Source organism: Camelus bactrianus, chromosome 20 (assembly GCF_048773025.1).
Source record: "Camelus bactrianus isolate YW-2024 breed Bactrian camel chromosome 20, ASM4877302v1, whole genome shotgun sequence".
Taxonomy (NCBI): Eukaryota; Metazoa; Chordata; class Mammalia; order Artiodactyla; family Camelidae; genus Camelus; species Camelus bactrianus.
Genome location: NC_133558.1, coordinates 6,624,648 through 6,642,048, shown reverse-complemented (window position 1 = coordinate 6,642,048; position 17,401 = coordinate 6,624,648). Strand labels below are relative to the sequence as shown.

At 41.9% G+C, this 17,401-nt stretch overlaps 2 protein-coding genes across 6 annotated transcripts in view; one reads left to right on the top strand and one right to left on the bottom strand.

The window, feature by feature from the left end:
* Positions 1 to 2,973, top strand: part of MAK (male germ cell associated kinase) — a 42,678-nt gene extending 39,705 nt beyond the window's left edge. For all 4 annotated transcript variants that reach the window (XM_045509604.2, XM_010945725.3, XM_010945726.3 and 1 more), the window contains one exon: positions 2,797 to 2,973. In XM_045509604.2, coding sequence (XP_045365560.1) covers positions 2,797 to 2,951 — 155 coding nt within the window. In that variant the 3' untranslated portion in view covers positions 2,952 to 2,973. The remainder of the gene's footprint in view (positions 1 to 2,796) is intronic.
* A 7,407-nt stretch (positions 2,974 to 10,380) lies between these two features.
* Positions 10,381 to 16,897, bottom strand: LOC105061622 (transmembrane protein 14C). Of its 2 annotated transcripts, none has more exons than XM_010945728.3 (6): positions 16,769 to 16,897; positions 15,656 to 15,725; positions 15,244 to 15,320; positions 14,271 to 14,372; positions 11,502 to 11,589; positions 10,381 to 10,881 (listed from the first exon to the last, which is right to left on the bottom strand). In XM_010945728.3, exons 2-6 carry the CDS (start codon positions 15,676 to 15,678, stop codon positions 10,836 to 10,838), a joined length of 336 nt encoding a protein of 111 aa, XP_010944030.1. In that variant the 5' UTR covers positions 15,679 to 15,725; positions 16,769 to 16,897; the 3' UTR covers positions 10,381 to 10,835. The 2 variants fall into 2 exon arrangements, with proteins under 2 accessions (XP_010944030.1, XP_045365563.1); XM_045509607.2 differs by lacking the exon at positions 16,769 to 16,897 and adding an exon at positions 16,647 to 16,757.
* Between the last annotated feature and the right edge of the window lie 504 nt (positions 16,898 to 17,401).

Below are 17,401 nucleotides of genomic sequence, written 5' to 3'. Positions count from 1 at the left end.
AGAGTACTTTGTCATCAGAGCACCTGCTCTAGAAAGTGGAAGTGGGTCTTTTTTCACTGCATTTTTATAAGATATTGGAGGCCTTTATATATTAATTATTCTGTCAGGTTTGCATGCATATTCCTGTTTTCATTTTTTGTTTTAAGTAAAATGCTTTCTCATAACTTTTCATCTCTTCATTTACTCTGCTTATCAGATTTCCCACAGATCGTGATAGGAGGAAAGGTTAAAAAAAAAGAAGTAAATATTAAACATTCTCAAGTGGTCAATGCAAATCCTTAGGAAAACACTGTTCTGTGAGAGGTGTGTCTTCCAGTCCTCCCACTGGTGTGACAGTTTCCCACAAGAAAAAAAAAAAACCAGGTCATTACCGTATTTACTCAACTATTTCCCCTCCTCTCAGCCTCCCTCTCCGCTCTTCTTCCTCATCCTCAAGTTTGGAGAAGAAAAATCAAATCAAATTTCTTCCTCCCCATGTAATCTCTCATCCCGAACTTCCTCATCCCTCATTGTCCCCTGCTTTGACAGTAACAGGGACTTAGAGGAGAGACTTCTTTCAGACACAGCCACCCTCTAGAAGCGTGAGGCCCTGGTCTAAGTGCTCTGCCTGCACTAACTCACTGGACCCTCCCATGGCTCTCTGACAGACGGGACTGTCATGATCTCCATTTCACAGACGTTTTCTATCTTGCTAAAAGTTACACAGTAATGGCATTGATGACATTCTCAACTAGAGGCAAATGCCTTTTCCTTTAGCAAACATTTTCTACAAGAAATTAAATGCCCTTGATAGGACAGAAGCAGTTTGTATAATAAATGCACAGCAAGCATCAGAGGGCTGACTGCTCCGCTCTAGGGAGCTGGGAGGCACGGGCCCAGCTGAGGCACACAGCACTTCTTGCCTGGACACGAGACCTGGGCTCCGTTGTCACCTACTAAGGTCTTCACTAAGGTTGCTGGAGTCCTAAAACTCTGTAATTTCTCAGAAAGGAATCCTAAATGTCAGCGCTACTGCCTTACTAGCAAAATGATTCCCTTTTCAAAGAAGGTTTTACAAATATTGGCCTGGACAGTTTCCTCCCAATGCATTTAGGACTCGACTGAGGCGATGTCATGACCTGGAAAAAAGCTGCTCTGGATGGTACTCCCCAAGCCCCTCACCCATTCCCACCCACTGCTAGCTGAAGGAGTTGTTCCCTTTCTCCTCTGAATCACCGGAGCCTACGGCCTCCTTGTCCCTCCTTCCCCACGCCTTCCCCTCCCATGAGGGCTCCTCCGCCCAGGGTACCATTTTGACCTGCAGGTCTCAGGTGTAAGCACGTTCATTTCAGACTGATGCTGGTTTGTATTCCAGTGGGTTGTAACTGAACAGTGCACTTAACTGGCCCTCCTAGACACATGGTCCCTGTCTTTAATAGGGAACCTTTTACTGGCTTTGAGAGCTTTAAAGCTGGTAAGAGTGGAATGAAATGACCTGTCAAACCAAGGGAAAATTCCTGGCCTCGCTGTCCCAACCAAACCACACAGCAGTTGGGGGGAACTGTCACCAGGCGGTTCCTCACTGCTTTGTTCCCTGGAAGCTGAGGTTGTCAGCACAGGCTCCCTACATTCCTCCCGTACTCCCAATTCTACAGTAAAAGTGTAGGAATAAACTGGGGAAGCTATGCCAGTAAACATGGTATAGCTAGTGTTAGAACCATCAGAGACTCACTTCAAAATTGACTCTTACAGAGTTTAATCCAAGAATGTCACCTAACACACAGTGTGAAAAGGTATTTAAGTCCCAAATGGAAAGATGGAACATCAGACAGAATACCTGTGACACCTAGCTCCCAGTCTGAAGTGAGGCAGGGATGGAGGAACTGAGAATATTGAAGTTCTCTGTAAAATGATTTATGGCTTTGTCGTTTGAGCAATTTTAGTTTATAAATTGTTCAGGGAACAAATGTTTCCCAAATTCAAATTTTCACAAAACTTCGATCAGCCAAATCAATCTATGAATAAAATGAACCTTGTGACGAAAGGTTTGGGATCCTAAGTAGGGCTCACCTTCTAAAGGGATTCTGTTATCAACCAGCATTTCCCCAGTAAAACATGAAGTTTCTTGACTCTTAAAAACCACATTAGGGGGGAGGGTATAGCTCAAGTGGTAGAGTGCGTGCTTAGCATGCATGAGGTCCTAGGTTCAACCCCTAGTAGCTTCTCTAAAAATAAATAAACCTAGTTACCTCCCCCCACCAAAATAAAATAATAAATAAAACATAAAGCTATTAAAAAAAAAAAGGAAACTTAAAAAAAAAAAAGCCCACATTAAAAGAAACCTATTATGGGACCCCATCTGTGTAGCTCCATGCAGCCAAAGCTTCACAGGATTCACAATTCTGAATACACTTCCTGTAGTGATACTGTGTTCAAATATTATTTAGTTGCAACCACAGTGTAATTTTAAATAGTCACTAACACTGTGGGCATTGCCCACTGAACTTAGACCAAGAAGGTACTGCCTATCTAAATACGATGGGCACTTCAGTGAACCCAAATAAAAGTAGCAGTGTCAGAGCTATAAACCAGAAATGATGGCTCTTGAGCAGCTCAGAATTCTAACTGGCATCAATATAATACTACAGGAGAATTTTTGGTTTCAATATTTATATTAAAAAAAAACCTTAGTGACCACTGAATTAATCTTTCAAAGATAAAATTCAAAATTTCCCCCATCAAATGAGAAGATGAATTGATTCTGAATTTAATAATCAGATGAATAAAATCTTCTTTTCTGATTCTGCTTTCTTTCAGAATATTCCTGGAACACAAAAACTGGTCGGGGGCAGTTCTCAGGACCCACTTACAACCCTACAGCCAAGACTCTAAATATTGTGAACCACGCCCAGCCAGTCCCCTCTGTGCATGGGAGGACAGACTGGGTGGCCAAGTACGGAGGCCACCGGTAGTCTGGTTTGAAGGCCCACAACACTGCTCCACGTGGTCTGTGCATGTCCCCTGACCCTGACCCTGGGAAATGACTACAGATGTCTATTTCTACTGTGTTCTGGAAGAAATATATGATAGTGGGTACTCTGAAGAGCAAAAAGCTTCTCCTATTTTATTTCTTTCCTAGAAATGAAATGCATTTTCTTAGCCTCATCACCCACACAGTGCTGATATATGGGTAGGACTTTACAAAGTATTGAATAAACTATTTGCCAAAGTATCAAGTTATCTGATCTACAAATTAGTAGACACTAAGTATAAGAAACTTAAAAAAAAAAAGCCTCCAGAAATTTAAGTGTTTGTAGTGTTTCAGTTTTCATTCGTCATATATTTGCCTAAACTAGTATTTCATTGTTTGGCCTCAGAGGTTTGTTTTGTTTTGGTATTTCATAGCAATTAGGTAGACGTCTGTGGACTGTTGGTAAAGGTTCTGATTTGGCCAAGGCTCTACTCTACCATGTGGGCAATGGCAGAAAGAGGGTAATTTATCATTTATTTTTCTACTATGAAACTGTGGAAGCAATGGTAATTCCAATCTTGCGCCGGATGTCTTTCTTAGAAATAACTATTTCTTTAACATAAAGATTTCAAAATTACAACACCTAATTTTGGTGGAGAAAGAGTCTGTTGTTTGACTGTGACCAACAACCGCTTTGAATTCATGGTGACTATCAAACCCAACGGCTTGATGATTCCCAGTGAACCAAGTCAATGTTCTGTCATCTTCACATCAAAAAAGTCCTTGGAAGTGAGAAGTGTGTTCATCAGACTTTCGAAATGCATTGTTTCCGTGTTCCTACCAAAGGTGAGATATGCCAGCTCGTTCCCCAAAGCAAACTTGCTGCTGCAGGTCACTGACTCGGCTCTGACCTTCACATCTGCTCTGAAAAGCAAGTGCATTCAGTTGCGATAGCAGTGATTTCTTAGTACGCATTTTTAGTTTTATTTCTAAATTGGAATTTAAAGTAGACATTTTGAACTTAGGACTTCTCTACTTAAGCCTGTCACTTTATGAACTGGACATTATTTTTAAAGTATAATGTTATCGACTGCTGATATTTTATGTATTTTACGACTCTGTAACAAATGCTAATGTAATTGGTATCACCTTGTGGATATACAAAAGCACATTATAAAATAATAATAATATGGTATTTTTGTACAGAAGATTCAGCTCACCTTGCTGAAAAATGCTAAAATCTACAAGGATAATTTATGTTAGTGGTAATGGTTATATATACATAGATATTTGTACAGTTTTAATTAATGTCTCAAAGTTAAAACATTCTTTTGTGTTGTTGGGAAACTTTTAAACTCTGAATAGATATATAAAATTAATATGGTTAACTAGTGTGTCTTCTTTTACATTTTTAAACTTTATAGTTATACTGAGACCTATTTGTTGTTAATCAAATTTTTTTTAAGCAGTTTTAGGTTGATGGAAAATCTGACTGGAAAGTACAGTTTCCATATACTCCCTCATCTCCCCCTCCTCAATTTCCCCTATTACAAATATCCTGCATTAGTGTGGTACATTTGTTATAACTGATAAACTAATATTACATCATTATTAACTGAAGTCCATAGTTACTTTAGGGTTCATGCTTTGTATTGTAGATTCAGTGGGCTTTGACTTGTATAATTACACATGTCCATCAATAGTCCCATACAAAATAGTTTCACTGGCCTAAAAACCTCTTGTGCTCTATCCATTCATCCCTCCCTCCCTGCAAACTTCTAGCAACCACTGACCTTTATTATCTCCACAGTTTTTCTTTTTCCACAATGTCCTATTGTTGGAGTTACATAGTATGTAGCCTTTTCAGATTGGCTTCCTTCACTTGGTAATACATGTTTAATGTTCCCACCTGTCTTTTCTTGGCTTGATATCTCATTTCTGTTTATCACTGAATAATATTCCACTGTCTATATGTACAAAAGTTTATCCATTCACCAACGGAAGGATATTTTGGCTCTCACCAGTACCACACTGTCTTGATTACTACAGCTTTACAGAAGTCACGTAATGTCAGCCCTCCAAATTTGTTTCTCTCCTTCAAATTTGTGTTGGCTGTTTTCAGTGTTTTACTGCTCCATATAAACTCTCGAATCAGTCAATATCCACAAGATAACTGGGAGTTTAATTAGGATTGCAGCGATCAAGCGATGAATAACACATCAAGTTGGGAAGAACTGACGTCTTGGCAATTCTGAGTCTTCCTACCTATGTACAAGGACTATCTCTCTACTTACATCTTCTTCGATTTCTTTCATCAGTGTTTTGTCGTTTTCCTCATACAGATCTTATACATACTTGCTGGATTTATACCTAACTGTGCATTTTAGTGCTACTGTAGTTTTTAATGTCAAATCTGAACTGCTCAGTTTGTATATAAGAAAACAAGTGACTTTTCTATTTTAGAGTTGTAGCCTAATTCCTGTTATAATTGCTTATTAAATCCAGGAGATTCTCTGTTGATTCTTTGAAATTTTCTACATAGACAAACATGCCATCTGCAAACAAAAAGTTTTATTTCTTCCTTCCCAAGGAGTGTATCTTTTACTTCCTTTTTTTGCCTTACTGAACTAGCTAGTAAAACCAGTACAGTGTTGAACAGAAGTGGTAGGAGTGACCATCCTTGTCTTGTTCCTGATCTAGGCAGGAAAACATCTAATTCCTCTCCATTAAGTAAGATGTGAGCTGTAGGTTCTTTAGTAGGTTCCTTATCAAGGAAAGGACCTTCCTATTTTGCTGAGTTTTCATCATGAATGGGTGTTAAGAGCCTGTCAAATGCTTTTTCTGCACCTTTTGATAATGAGCACTGAGCACATGATTTCTGTTCTAAAGCCTGCTGATGTGATGGATTACACTGATTTTCGAATACTCAACCAGCTTTGTATACCTAAATTTCACTTGATCGTGTTATGTAATTCTTTGTATATTGGATTTGATTTGCTAATATTTCGTTGAGGATTTTTACATCTATGTTCATATATATCTGGGGGGAACTTTTCTCTAGATTTGAAAATACTCAAAATCAAATGTTAAAACAATATACATTTATGAAGTAAAGATTTATCATAAGTACAAGAAGAAATTGATATAAACACAGAGTGGGAGGTTTTTCTTAGAAAACAGATCTAGACACACTTATTTGAATAAGTGTACCAGTCACAGAGCGAACAAAGTTTATCCAACACATATACCATATTGAATTTTGACCAATAAGGCAAAATATAATACACGTAACATGCACCAAAAACCTGACCTTATATTAGCACACAAAGAAAATCTCAATTTCTCAAATGTAGAAATGTGTAAACCGCTACTTCTTTCCACAGTGTAATAAAAGTAGAATAAAAAAAGCATGCCTCCAAAATTTATCCACTTGAAAATTTAAGAACATTGCTATAAACATTTAAGTCAAAAGGGAAAAAAGTTAGAAATGACCTCTGTATTAAAATTTGTGAAACTCAGTCAAAACAAATCTCAGAGAAAAAATTATACACTTGTTCCATTTATGAAACAAACAAGGAACACTGAAGATAGACTGAATTTGAGCATTTAGCTTAAGAAACTAGAAAAAGGAATAACAACTTTAAAAAGCAGAAAAGAATTAAAATAAAAGTATAAAATAATGTCCCAGCAGCAACAAGCATTACCCAGCACCTGCTCTTGGTTTCTAACATCACTGTCCAGTAAAAGAAACCAGAGCTCCTTGGAGAAGTGGCTGATTCCAGTACTGGGGATGAAATACACAAGATAAGCCTGGAGCATCTCAAAGTGCCAGAAAGTGTGGAAGTGCTAGAAAAACAAAAAACAAGCAAGGAAAAGAAAAAAAAAAAAGCCTGCACTGATTGCCTATGTCAAAGGTAACCATGGGCCAACTAAAAGAACTCCCAATGGTCAAAACTTCAACAATTTGAGCAAAAAAACTTATGGCAAAGTTTAAATTATAACCCAAACCAGAAAGTAAATATACATGAGTCTACACTGAGTGGATGGATGGATGGACAGACACACAGGGGAGAAGAGACATCTTCCATGCAGCAGAATTCCAAATAATTTATGTAGATACTCTGCCCTCAAGGAGGTAGAGCACAACTCCCCATTCCTTAAGTGTGAAATACGCATAGTGACTTTCTTGTGAAGAGTACAGTATGGAAAGGGGGAAAAGGGAGTAGCTTCACAATGGAGAAACCTGAGGACCACCACCTCAGCCAGATGATTAAGTCAACGTCAACAGTAATTTATCACGTTCATATATGTAACCTTAACATGATGTGATGAAAATGACACTTCATTTCTGTGGTCTTCCTCCTAAAAACCCGTAATTCCAGTCTAACCGAGACAAATTCCAATGAAAGTACATTCTACAAAACACCTGATCAGTACTCCTCAAAACCCAGTCACCAAACACAAGGAAAGTCTAACAAACAGTCTTGGCCAAGAGGGGCCTAAGGAGACATGACAACTAAAAGTAATATGGTGTCCCAGATAGGATCCTGGAATAGGAAAAAGGATATTAGTTAAAAATATGAAAATCTGAATAAAGTATGGTCTTTAATTAATGATAATGTATCAATAATGGTTCATCAGTTGTAATAAACGTATCATGCTTAATGTAAGATGTGACTAATAGGGGAAACTGGAGGTAAGATATGCGGAAACTGTATTATCTTCTCAAAATTGTTCTAAAAAATAGTCTATTTTTTAAATAGATGTATAATCAGTTACATACATTGTGCCAATTTCTGGTGTACAGCATAATGTCCCAGTCATGCTAAAGTCTATTTTTAAGAAAAGATCTGATCAATCTATCTAGTTGGCAAATATTTACTATGTGCCTACTACATACTAAGTGTAGTATATATGATAGTTTAACAAAAAGGTCATTTTCTTGGATCTCAAAAAACATTTACTCTGAAGTCAGACATTAAATACACAAAAAACTATGCACGTGCAAATTATGATGAGTGCTATTAAGATAAAGAACAGGATGTTACAGAGATTAAAGAAGGGATATAAATACAGCAAGAGATGACTGAACAATTTTAAGTTTAGGAGTCTACACCTGAAATGTGCCTCTGCCTGCTGGGTAGAGAATGAATTGTTGGATCAAAGCATAAATAGAGTCCTATTAGATTAAAAGATGGTGAGACTTGGACTTGGGTATTAGCAATGGAATGGAAGAGAACTGATCATAGCTGTTGATAGAAAGCTATTGGTTTTTGTTTCTCACTGTTTGTAGAATTTCCTCCTTAGTTCTAATAGGTTTTTAGTTGCTTGTCTTGGATTTTCTAGATGGACAATTTCCTTTTCCACTATTAATTTATACCTCGTTTATTTCTCTAGTTTTACTGCTTTGTCTAGCATCTCTAGAACAATGCTGAATTGTCAATGACAGCAACTATCCTATTATTTCCAACTTTAACATAAACCCATAGCACTAGATAAAGGGTAGCTGACAAAAACCTAAGGCAAGTAATATACTTTAGTGAGTCAACAGAAGTATTTACATTAATATCAGAAATTCACTATTCAGATGATACCTAATTAGAAAATGTATATGAAAAAGTTCCATTCATATTAATAATAAATTATAAAATATTCTGCAGTAATCTTAATAGAAATGTAAAGAACTACATGAATAAAGCTCTAAAATGTTTAAAGACAAAAAAAAAAAAAAAAGGGGAAGGGGTATATAATGTCCTGGATTGAAAAAATAAATATTTTAAAGCTCCCAATTCCTCCCAAATTGATCTATAATTGAAAGCAATCATAATCAAAATCCCAAGTAAAATTTAAAATTAAAAGCTAAAAAAATTAAATAAAATTAAAAGTGTAATGTGTGACTGGGTTTGAATGGAAAAGACAGAAAATACTAACAAGAATTATTAAATACATTTAACTGCAATATTTTAAGTGGCTATCATGATAATCACTGAAGGGCTAGCTTAGAATCCAAAATGTGTTTTTCTGATTAAGAGAATGATTTATTTTTTTGTTTAGAACAATCTTTTTCTGTGACTCTGTGCACAGAATCATAATGATTCAAACATTTGGGGAGCAACAAGTCATACCTGATGTTCACTTCTGGCTGGCCCTCACACAGTAGCAAGGCTTGGAGAAACAAGCCCAAAGATGAGGCTCTGTGAACACAAACCATACACAGACAGCCCCTCATTGCTCCAGAGAACACCCAGCCTACCTGCAGGTGTCCTGCCCTGGGTAACACTAGAACTACAACCAGTTGTTTCTTTCCTCCCAAACACGTTTCCATAAAAATCAATTTTTAAAATATCAAAAAGACAGTAAAATATCCTGCCTACTTGATTTTCTTTGTCCATCTTCCTTTAGACTGTACAGGACTAATGTTTGAGAAGACCACAATAATATGATTCATCAGGGCATGAAATCACATCAAATACCAATGAACTGCTAGTGAATGGATGTGTCTTTATTACTTAAGCTATGAGGTATAACTATGTGATAATAGGCAATTACTGACCACGTCAGGAACTATCCACCAATTTTTTATTTCATCAAAATACTTGCAAGTATGTGACATCAAGCACCAACCCTTTCCTATCTATGAGTAGTTATTATTAACAGCAGCATATGAGAAAAATAATGGAGGTCTTAGTAGACCAAAAGCTGAATGAGTCATTGCTGTGACGGGGCTGTCCAAGAATCTTACTTTGATCCTGGCCACACTAACAGAAATGCAGAGCCTAGAATACAGTATCCTGGACACACCCCGTCTGTGTGGAGCTCTGAGCATCCGTTTTAAGAATGGGCCCAGGCAGACATGTCAAACCATGTCACACACAACAAAAATGAGAATATTAGGACTCTTTGAAAGAAGCTTAAGCAAACATATAAAATTGATTAGTAACTGTCTGAATCATACCGTCTATATCCAATCAGTATCAGTCAGGGTAAGAAGCAAATACCCCTTTTCTTTAAAGAGAGGAAAACTGAAGTTAAGTGGTACCAGAATGACTTAACTCTCAATGCTGAAAGAAACCAAAGTGAAGTGAAAATGTGTCAGTATCTAGTTAACGTGTCCAATGCAGAGACCAACCTAGGTAATTCAAGCTCCAGAAAGGCCCTTTTAGGTTTCACATTTATAGATTAACCACAATTTCATTTTTTCTTTTTTTTCTCTTTTTGGTTATACAGCCCTAATCTTAGAAATCCAAACCTCAATGCCATGTATAATTAAATTGTAAATAACTTTACTTCCCTTGGTCTTTTAATTATTCAAAATGGGTAATTCCTAAATAAAATGTTAACAGAAACACTTTCATGTTCTTATCCCTTCTTGCTATTCACATCTCATTCTATGTTCTAGACAGCCCTGGCAACGAAGACACCATAGAAAATATTACTTACAGTAAAATTTATTTTCATTGATTTCATTTAACATAATTTCAAAGTAGGTCTGTGGCCCTAAGATGAGCAAAAGAACAAATGTGCTAAATCTCATTCAGAGATGTTTTTCATACTGTTCCTCTGAGTAGGTTTCAGGGGCCCCAACGGTGATACCTAACATTTTACCCCCAGAGACTTTATGCACAGACACAGGAAGAAGAGAGATCACCACCATACAAGAACCAATCTGTATGAAGGTACTAATGACAAGCAGCTCTCATGTTATACTCTGTCCAACTCTTACCGTCATAACGATAATGACTGATTTTTTTTCTCTGCAAAGTTCAGTATTTTTTTTGTTTAAGTAAAATGTCAGAATAAGTGAAAATGCTGTACTTATTTATCTTAAGACACTAAAAATAGTGGAAGTTTAAACATTCTTCAAGTCCAAGCTGGGCCATGACTACTACTGATGGGGTTTACCCAACACAAGTTTGGCGACCATCAGCAAACTGTTCAAAAGAAACACATAAACAAAAATCAGGTGAAGAACAGCACAGGCATGATATTATTTTTTAAGCGTCCAGGACTCAGCAGGTCCCTCCCAACAACACGGTGAGGAGCTGCCAAGGCAGAGCAAGCTCCGATGCACTTCTACCCCCGGAGGCACCAAAGGAAGGACATGCCGAGGGGCAGACCCGCACTGCGGCCTTAAAATCATACATGTGCGGTAAGGTTCCTAATCTAACTGCTAACAATTCAGAGACAAGAAACCAGCACTGGAGAGACCAAGGCCTCCCCACCTTCCCAGAGCTGGTTAAGGTTCGATCTCCAACCTCCCAGTTTACTGCTCTTGACCTCGGTCTATACTGAACATAATACGTTGTGCTTGACAGCATCATTGCCATGATCAAAGCTGGGTAAGTAATCTCTTTCCAAAGCAAAACCATTTCCAGAGTGAATGAATGTACCTATTTCATTGTGACATTAAATCGGCTGTTTCTGCAGCTGTTTCTATTTGTGTATAAATTAGGTCACTTCTGTTGATGCTCAGCACTGGGTATACTGAAACAAGTAAATGTACAAAGTATTCTGGGCATTAAACTAGAACTAGCAATGGAGCAGAGAGTACCTGGCACCCGCAATTAAGCCTGCAGGCATAAACTTTCCAGAGTGGTAGAATCTCATTCCCATGATGCCAGCCAAGGTTCCAGATGTAGCTGGTGGAGAGATGAAAAGAGCCAAAGATCATTACATCTTAGACATGGGAGGCCTAAAAACTGACCAAGCCCCCTACCTGTCTGTCTTTCAAGGGCCAAACGCCATCTCATACCTCCTCCTTCCCTAGTGGGGGGCGCTTCATGGCCACCCACAGTCACCGGGACTAAGTACAATACTGGAATAAAGGCCGTTGGTGTCCCAGTCCAGCCTGCCTTTCCACCCTCACTTCCTACTATTCTTCAGCCGTACATTTCTCAGTTTTCTTCAGACTTGCCGCAGGGAGTTTCCCTCCTCCTGACTGATGCTACTTACCCTGTATGCTCCTAAGCTCTTCCAACTCAATCTCTATTCAAATACCTGCCACCTGCCAAGCACTGCACAGCTGCAGAATGCAATCATGATCAAAAAAAGATCTCTGCCCTAAGTGTTTCAAGTTGGATGGGACAGACTTGAAAGAATCACACAAATAAAAATTTTAAAGTAAAATTTGTGCTACAAGTAGAATTAACGCAATACAAATAACAATAAATAGGGGATCCAGCCAATTCAGGGAGGATTTGCTGAGAAAGTGAAGATTTAACAGAGATCTGAAGACTCTCAGCTGATGAGCTCGAGGGGGAAAAAGCACATTCTAAGCAGAGGGAATGACATACACAGGGCCTTGTGGTGAGAGGGGACTAAAAGGCTGGTTAGCACGGAAATCAAGAGGGCGAGCGAGGAAGAGGGCCACGCCATACAGAACCCGGAGGGCTGCAGGAAGCCTTGTGGTCTTCACGCTAAGAGCATGCGAAGCCACTGGAAGATACCACACAGAGGGATACGTGAACAGAGCTGCATTCTGATAGAACTGCAGCTGTACCACGGAGAACACACGGCAGGGAAACCAGTGGAGATGCAGGGATACCAACTAAGATGCTTCCTCAGGAAGGCAGGCAAGAGGGAGGGCTAACTGGGAAGTGGGCGGTGGCCCTGGAGGCAGAGAGGCGGACAAGCTGGGCCAGGCGCTGGAGGTAGTGTTGACAGGACTTGTTGATGAATGAGATGTGAAGATGGAGGGGAAGGGAGCAATGGAGACCCAAACGGAGGGAGAACACCAGAAGGCTGAACGTGTGTACGGACATGAAGCTGGGTTCGGGCAGATGCCTTGACATCTGAAAGATTTCAATTCAAGCAGGCAGCTACATATATGAGTAAAGCTTGGAGGAGAGAGAAATTTGTGAGTCATCTGTGTATCAGTGGTAACTTAAGGCTTGGGTTTCAACGATATTGCCAAGTGAGAGAGTATAAAGATTAAAAAAGTTAGGCCTTAAGAACTTCAATATTGAATGGCTAAAAAGGAAACTGGGTCGAAAAAATCGACAAAAGAGAACGAAAAAAAAAAGGAAAACCACGAGAAGGGAAAATGGACTGGTGCACTGTGCTGAGAACAGCTAAAAGGCCAAATAAAATGAGGACTAAAAAACGTACACTGAATTTTGAAAAATACAGGTTCCTGGCAGCCTCAGGGAGAGTTATTTCCATGGACTAGGGGGACAGAAGTGGAGGCTGGAGTGGGTTGAGAATGTGAGAGATGAGGAAGTGAGGAAGGGGAGCATGACAGATTTTTTAGAAGTTTCTGAAGAGGAAGAAGGGCAGTAACTGGAGAAGGAAGTGGGGTCGCAAGTGGTCCTTCTTTTTTTAAATGGGTGAGAAATGGGCATCATCTGAGCATCAGTGGGTGAGATCCACCCGAAAGGCAGCATCCGAGTAAGAGCCAGCATCACTGACAGTGTGAAGCTCTGGAGAAGGTGAAGAGCCCAAAGCCTGGGTGGAGTGACTGGCCTTGGAGAGGAGAGAGCAGGACGGCGGAGGCTTGGAGGGTGACAGCACGAGGGAGTCCTACCTGATGGCTGTTTTTTATGTAGGTGGGGTCACACTCAGGAGTGGAGGGGGGGATCAGAAATGGGAACATAGTGGGGTGAGAGTCATCGGAGCTGGCATGAGGGAGCTGCTGGGCAGAACCTGGAGCCGGGCGCCTCCTCCTTCCCAGCCCCCACCCCCGGCTGACAGCCCCGGTCCCCCCAACACCTGGGAGGGCAGAGCTGCCTGTCTTCTCATCCCATAGCTTTGTGAAGACAGAGGGGCCCGCACTCCCAGCAGAGTGTCTGACACACGGGTGGAGTACAGCAAAAATGCACCAAAGGCCACCCTGATAAGAAGTATCGTCCCTTCCCGCACTCCTCACTGTCCGCGCGGCTCACGGGACACCGCAGGGTATGTTCCCAGGGAAGGCAAAGGCCTACATTTTCTATGTTTCGTTCACATCTAAAGGGCTAATATTGATGCAAACCCAACCCAGACACATGATCCCTTAGTGCTGCTCAAGCAGATGTCTGCAGTGGTCAAGCACAAGGGTTAAGAGAGCTGTGCTTGCCTTATTCAAGTGTAACACTAACTTTGCTGGGTAAATCTAAACTCACGATGTATGAAAACCTTTCCATGTTCTATACATAAAAGATAAGAAGAAACTGCACAAACCTCACCCCCCCGCCCCCACCAATTTTAAAACCTCCCTAAGACTTGGCAGAAGCGCTAAAACTGTCTTAATGTGAAGAACCTGCCACATCCCACCAATCCAGGACCTTTGGGGAGAGTATTCTGGACACACAGTTGCATCCAGGAGACAGTGAAACCGACATACCTAAGAAAACCCAAATGTTCCTTGGATCCTGAGACAGCTGATAGGCACCCAGGCCCGCTAAACCACCGAAGAAGAGCCCAGCAACCAGGGACGGGACACTACCTGGAGGGAGAGCAAACACACGCCAGCACGTCATAATGTCAGACACTCATTTCACTGACAGACTCCACCAGACTTCCCCTCCCTACAGAGGAAAATGGCACAGAGAACCCTCAGCACAGTTCACTTCAAGCAGGAAAACGTTTGGGGGAGTCTGCTAGTTTACCAGAGAGGTCAGGGTCATACCGCACCGTTCCTCTTTCCTCTAACAAGCAGGGCACTTACACCAAAGGAGAAAAGAAGGGCTCCCCACCGAGCCTGCTTAACCTAACAAGGACTGGAACTGCCCACAGGCAGGACCTCAGGCACATCCCCAAAGGAAAGGGAAATAATGAATTAAAAATGATTTGGAGGTGGGTGGGTATAGCTCAGTAGCAGAGTGTGTGCTCAGGATGCAGGAGGTCCTGGTTTCAATCCCCAGCACCTCCATTAAAAAAAAAAAAGATTTGGAGAGTAGGTATTCTGGTGTGTGTGCTGGGGTGGGAACAGGCATATTCACTGACACACCCGTGCCTGGTTTAATGCGGAGACTTCAGAACTGCTTATGTGAGGACTAGAAGTTTCCTGCTACTGGAAGAGCAGAGAAGGCGCTCTGGGGTTGATGCTGAGGTATGGCAGGTGATGATAATAACAATCTACTACCACCCCTGCCCAGCATCTTTAGATAAAGAGGCAAAAACAAGCAATTGGACCAGAAGCCTGTTTTAGCTCAGCCTGATAACTAAATGGAGCTACAGGACAGATAATAAGCCTGCACTCAAGATAGAGGGCCTAAAGCACATTGGACCCCAACAAGACTGCAGTCTGGGGACGCTGGGGACTCACTCTTCACCAGGAACAAGATTTTAAGAGGTTAAGTAACTACAGACCATACCTGCTTTTGCATAGCCAATGATCCCACCGGAAGCAACCAGTGCTGCATAGCCAAAGCCAATCCAATGTAAAGGCACTCTGAAAACAAAACACTAGGAAATCAGTGCCAACCATGAAAAAAATAGAGAGAAAGAGACAGAACACATAACCATAGGATGGGATCTAAAAGGTCATCATCCCAGAACAAGCCTATCACCGTACAAACGCATATAAATCCCAGAGAGGTTAGATGACTGGCCGAGAGTCAGTGGCAGAGCTGGGACTCAAACCCAGGTCCCCAGCCTACATGTCCATCCTCTCACATCCCAAGCTGCCCGGCAGCCCTGACTCAGCGCCCTTGGCAGATGAGAAAAGGAACTCCGGTTTTCAGAAGCTCGGGCTGTTCCACCCCCATTCACTGTGTGTGCACTTACAGTGGGCCAGAGTCCTTCTGCATTGTGCCCTTTCACTCTGTCCAGACAGAAGGTTGCACCAGGCCTGCACCTGTGGAAGACAGGCTGGATCAGAGGTGGTGAACGCAGAGCTCTCTAGCAGTCAGAGAAAAGTGGGTCCAAGTTCCAGCTCCACCCCTTGGGAGCTAAGAAGTAAAGGACAAGCTCTCTAGCTTTAGTTCCCGTCCCTGTACCTACCACGAGGGTGACAACGATACAAGTGTCCCAGGACTGCTGTGGGCACTGAATGGGATAATATATAAAACTGTTCTGCACAAACTGCTAAACAAATATCAACCATTTTGGTAATAACCTCAATTCTTATATAACAGACCCACAGGAAACTTCACTGACCAGTTCTCTATAGCTAACCAGCTAACCTTCTCATCACCTAACCAAGTTATAACTAAATCGGAAAGTAAATACCTCCTGTTCCCCTAATTCAAGTATTTTAATTGCCCTTTCTAGGGGGGAGGGGTGCTGCTCTTCGCCCGTGCACAGAGAATTATTTCAATATTAGACATTTGTAAAACTTTCAATTATTTAATTCTGCATCACTCACAGTTATTGTTTGACTAGGGGCGAGGAGAGAGGATAAAATATACAAAAGCCCAAGTTATAATTATGTGGAACACGACACCCTTGGCAAAGTAGGATGAAACTCCTGGTTTCTTCAAGAAATGCATTTGGTTATAACGACGCTAAGCTTGAAAGCCATACATGCTTCTTCTGTTTAAGTTACTATGTGTCTATAAAAAGTGGGGGGAGGCTTGGAACCGTACCACAGTCATTAATTCAACATAGCATTGAGTCACCGGGACTCTTAAGGAGATGCAGCAATAAAAATCTCCAGGAAACGAATCAAGTCTCCGCTTCACCGCTAAGCATTTGCCTCGAGAGCTCAGGGTTTCCGCAGGGCGCACAACCCCCTCTCAGAAAAGCAGAAAAGGAGCGACTAGAGAAAGGCACCTACCACGCAGCCCACAACCCCCGCCTGGGTCAGAGGAACAAAGAGCAGGCGGCCACAAAGCCTCTCATATAACAGCTAAAAGTCAAAACAGGTGTAAAATAAAAACAATTCCCAAGCACACCAACCTCCTTCTAGAAGGTCTGCACAGGCCAAGGAAAGCACACAAGCCGTGGGGGCGGGAGTCTCAGTCCCGCCGGAAATATCGCGGCGCTTTCTCTGCGTCCTGGGGGCGGGGCGAGACGTGGGGCAGGGCTAGAGCGTCCCCGCGCGCTCTCCGCGCCAGGGGCGGGGCGGGGCGTGGGGCGGGGCGGGGCGGGGTGGGTCTAGGGACAGAGTCCCGGCGCGCTCTCAGCGCCAGGGGCGGGGCCAGAGTCCCCGCTCGCTCTCAGCGCCAGGGGCGGGGCTTTGGGAGGAGCTTGCAGCTGGAAGCCCAGAATTTGCGCATCCCAGGGGCTGGGAGTAGCTGAAGTGTGTCCTGCAAGAAGGGCATGGGTCAGGGTTGCCCGCACTAGTCCCAGTTCTGAGCCAGCCAGGCCAGAAGCTGGAAGCTCAGAGTTGGAATCTGGGGTTGCCAGGGGCTTGAGCTGGGCGAGGCCTGCCCTGGGGTTGGGGGAGGGAGGAAAGGGGCTTCAGTGCGCTAGACGGGCGTCCCAGGCTGGATTCTGAAAGACTTGAGTGGGGACCCATTACCAGATGCAAGCCATCAGAGAGGACTATCACTCTAGCCTCATCAGGTGGCTTTGTAATTGAGCAGGAAG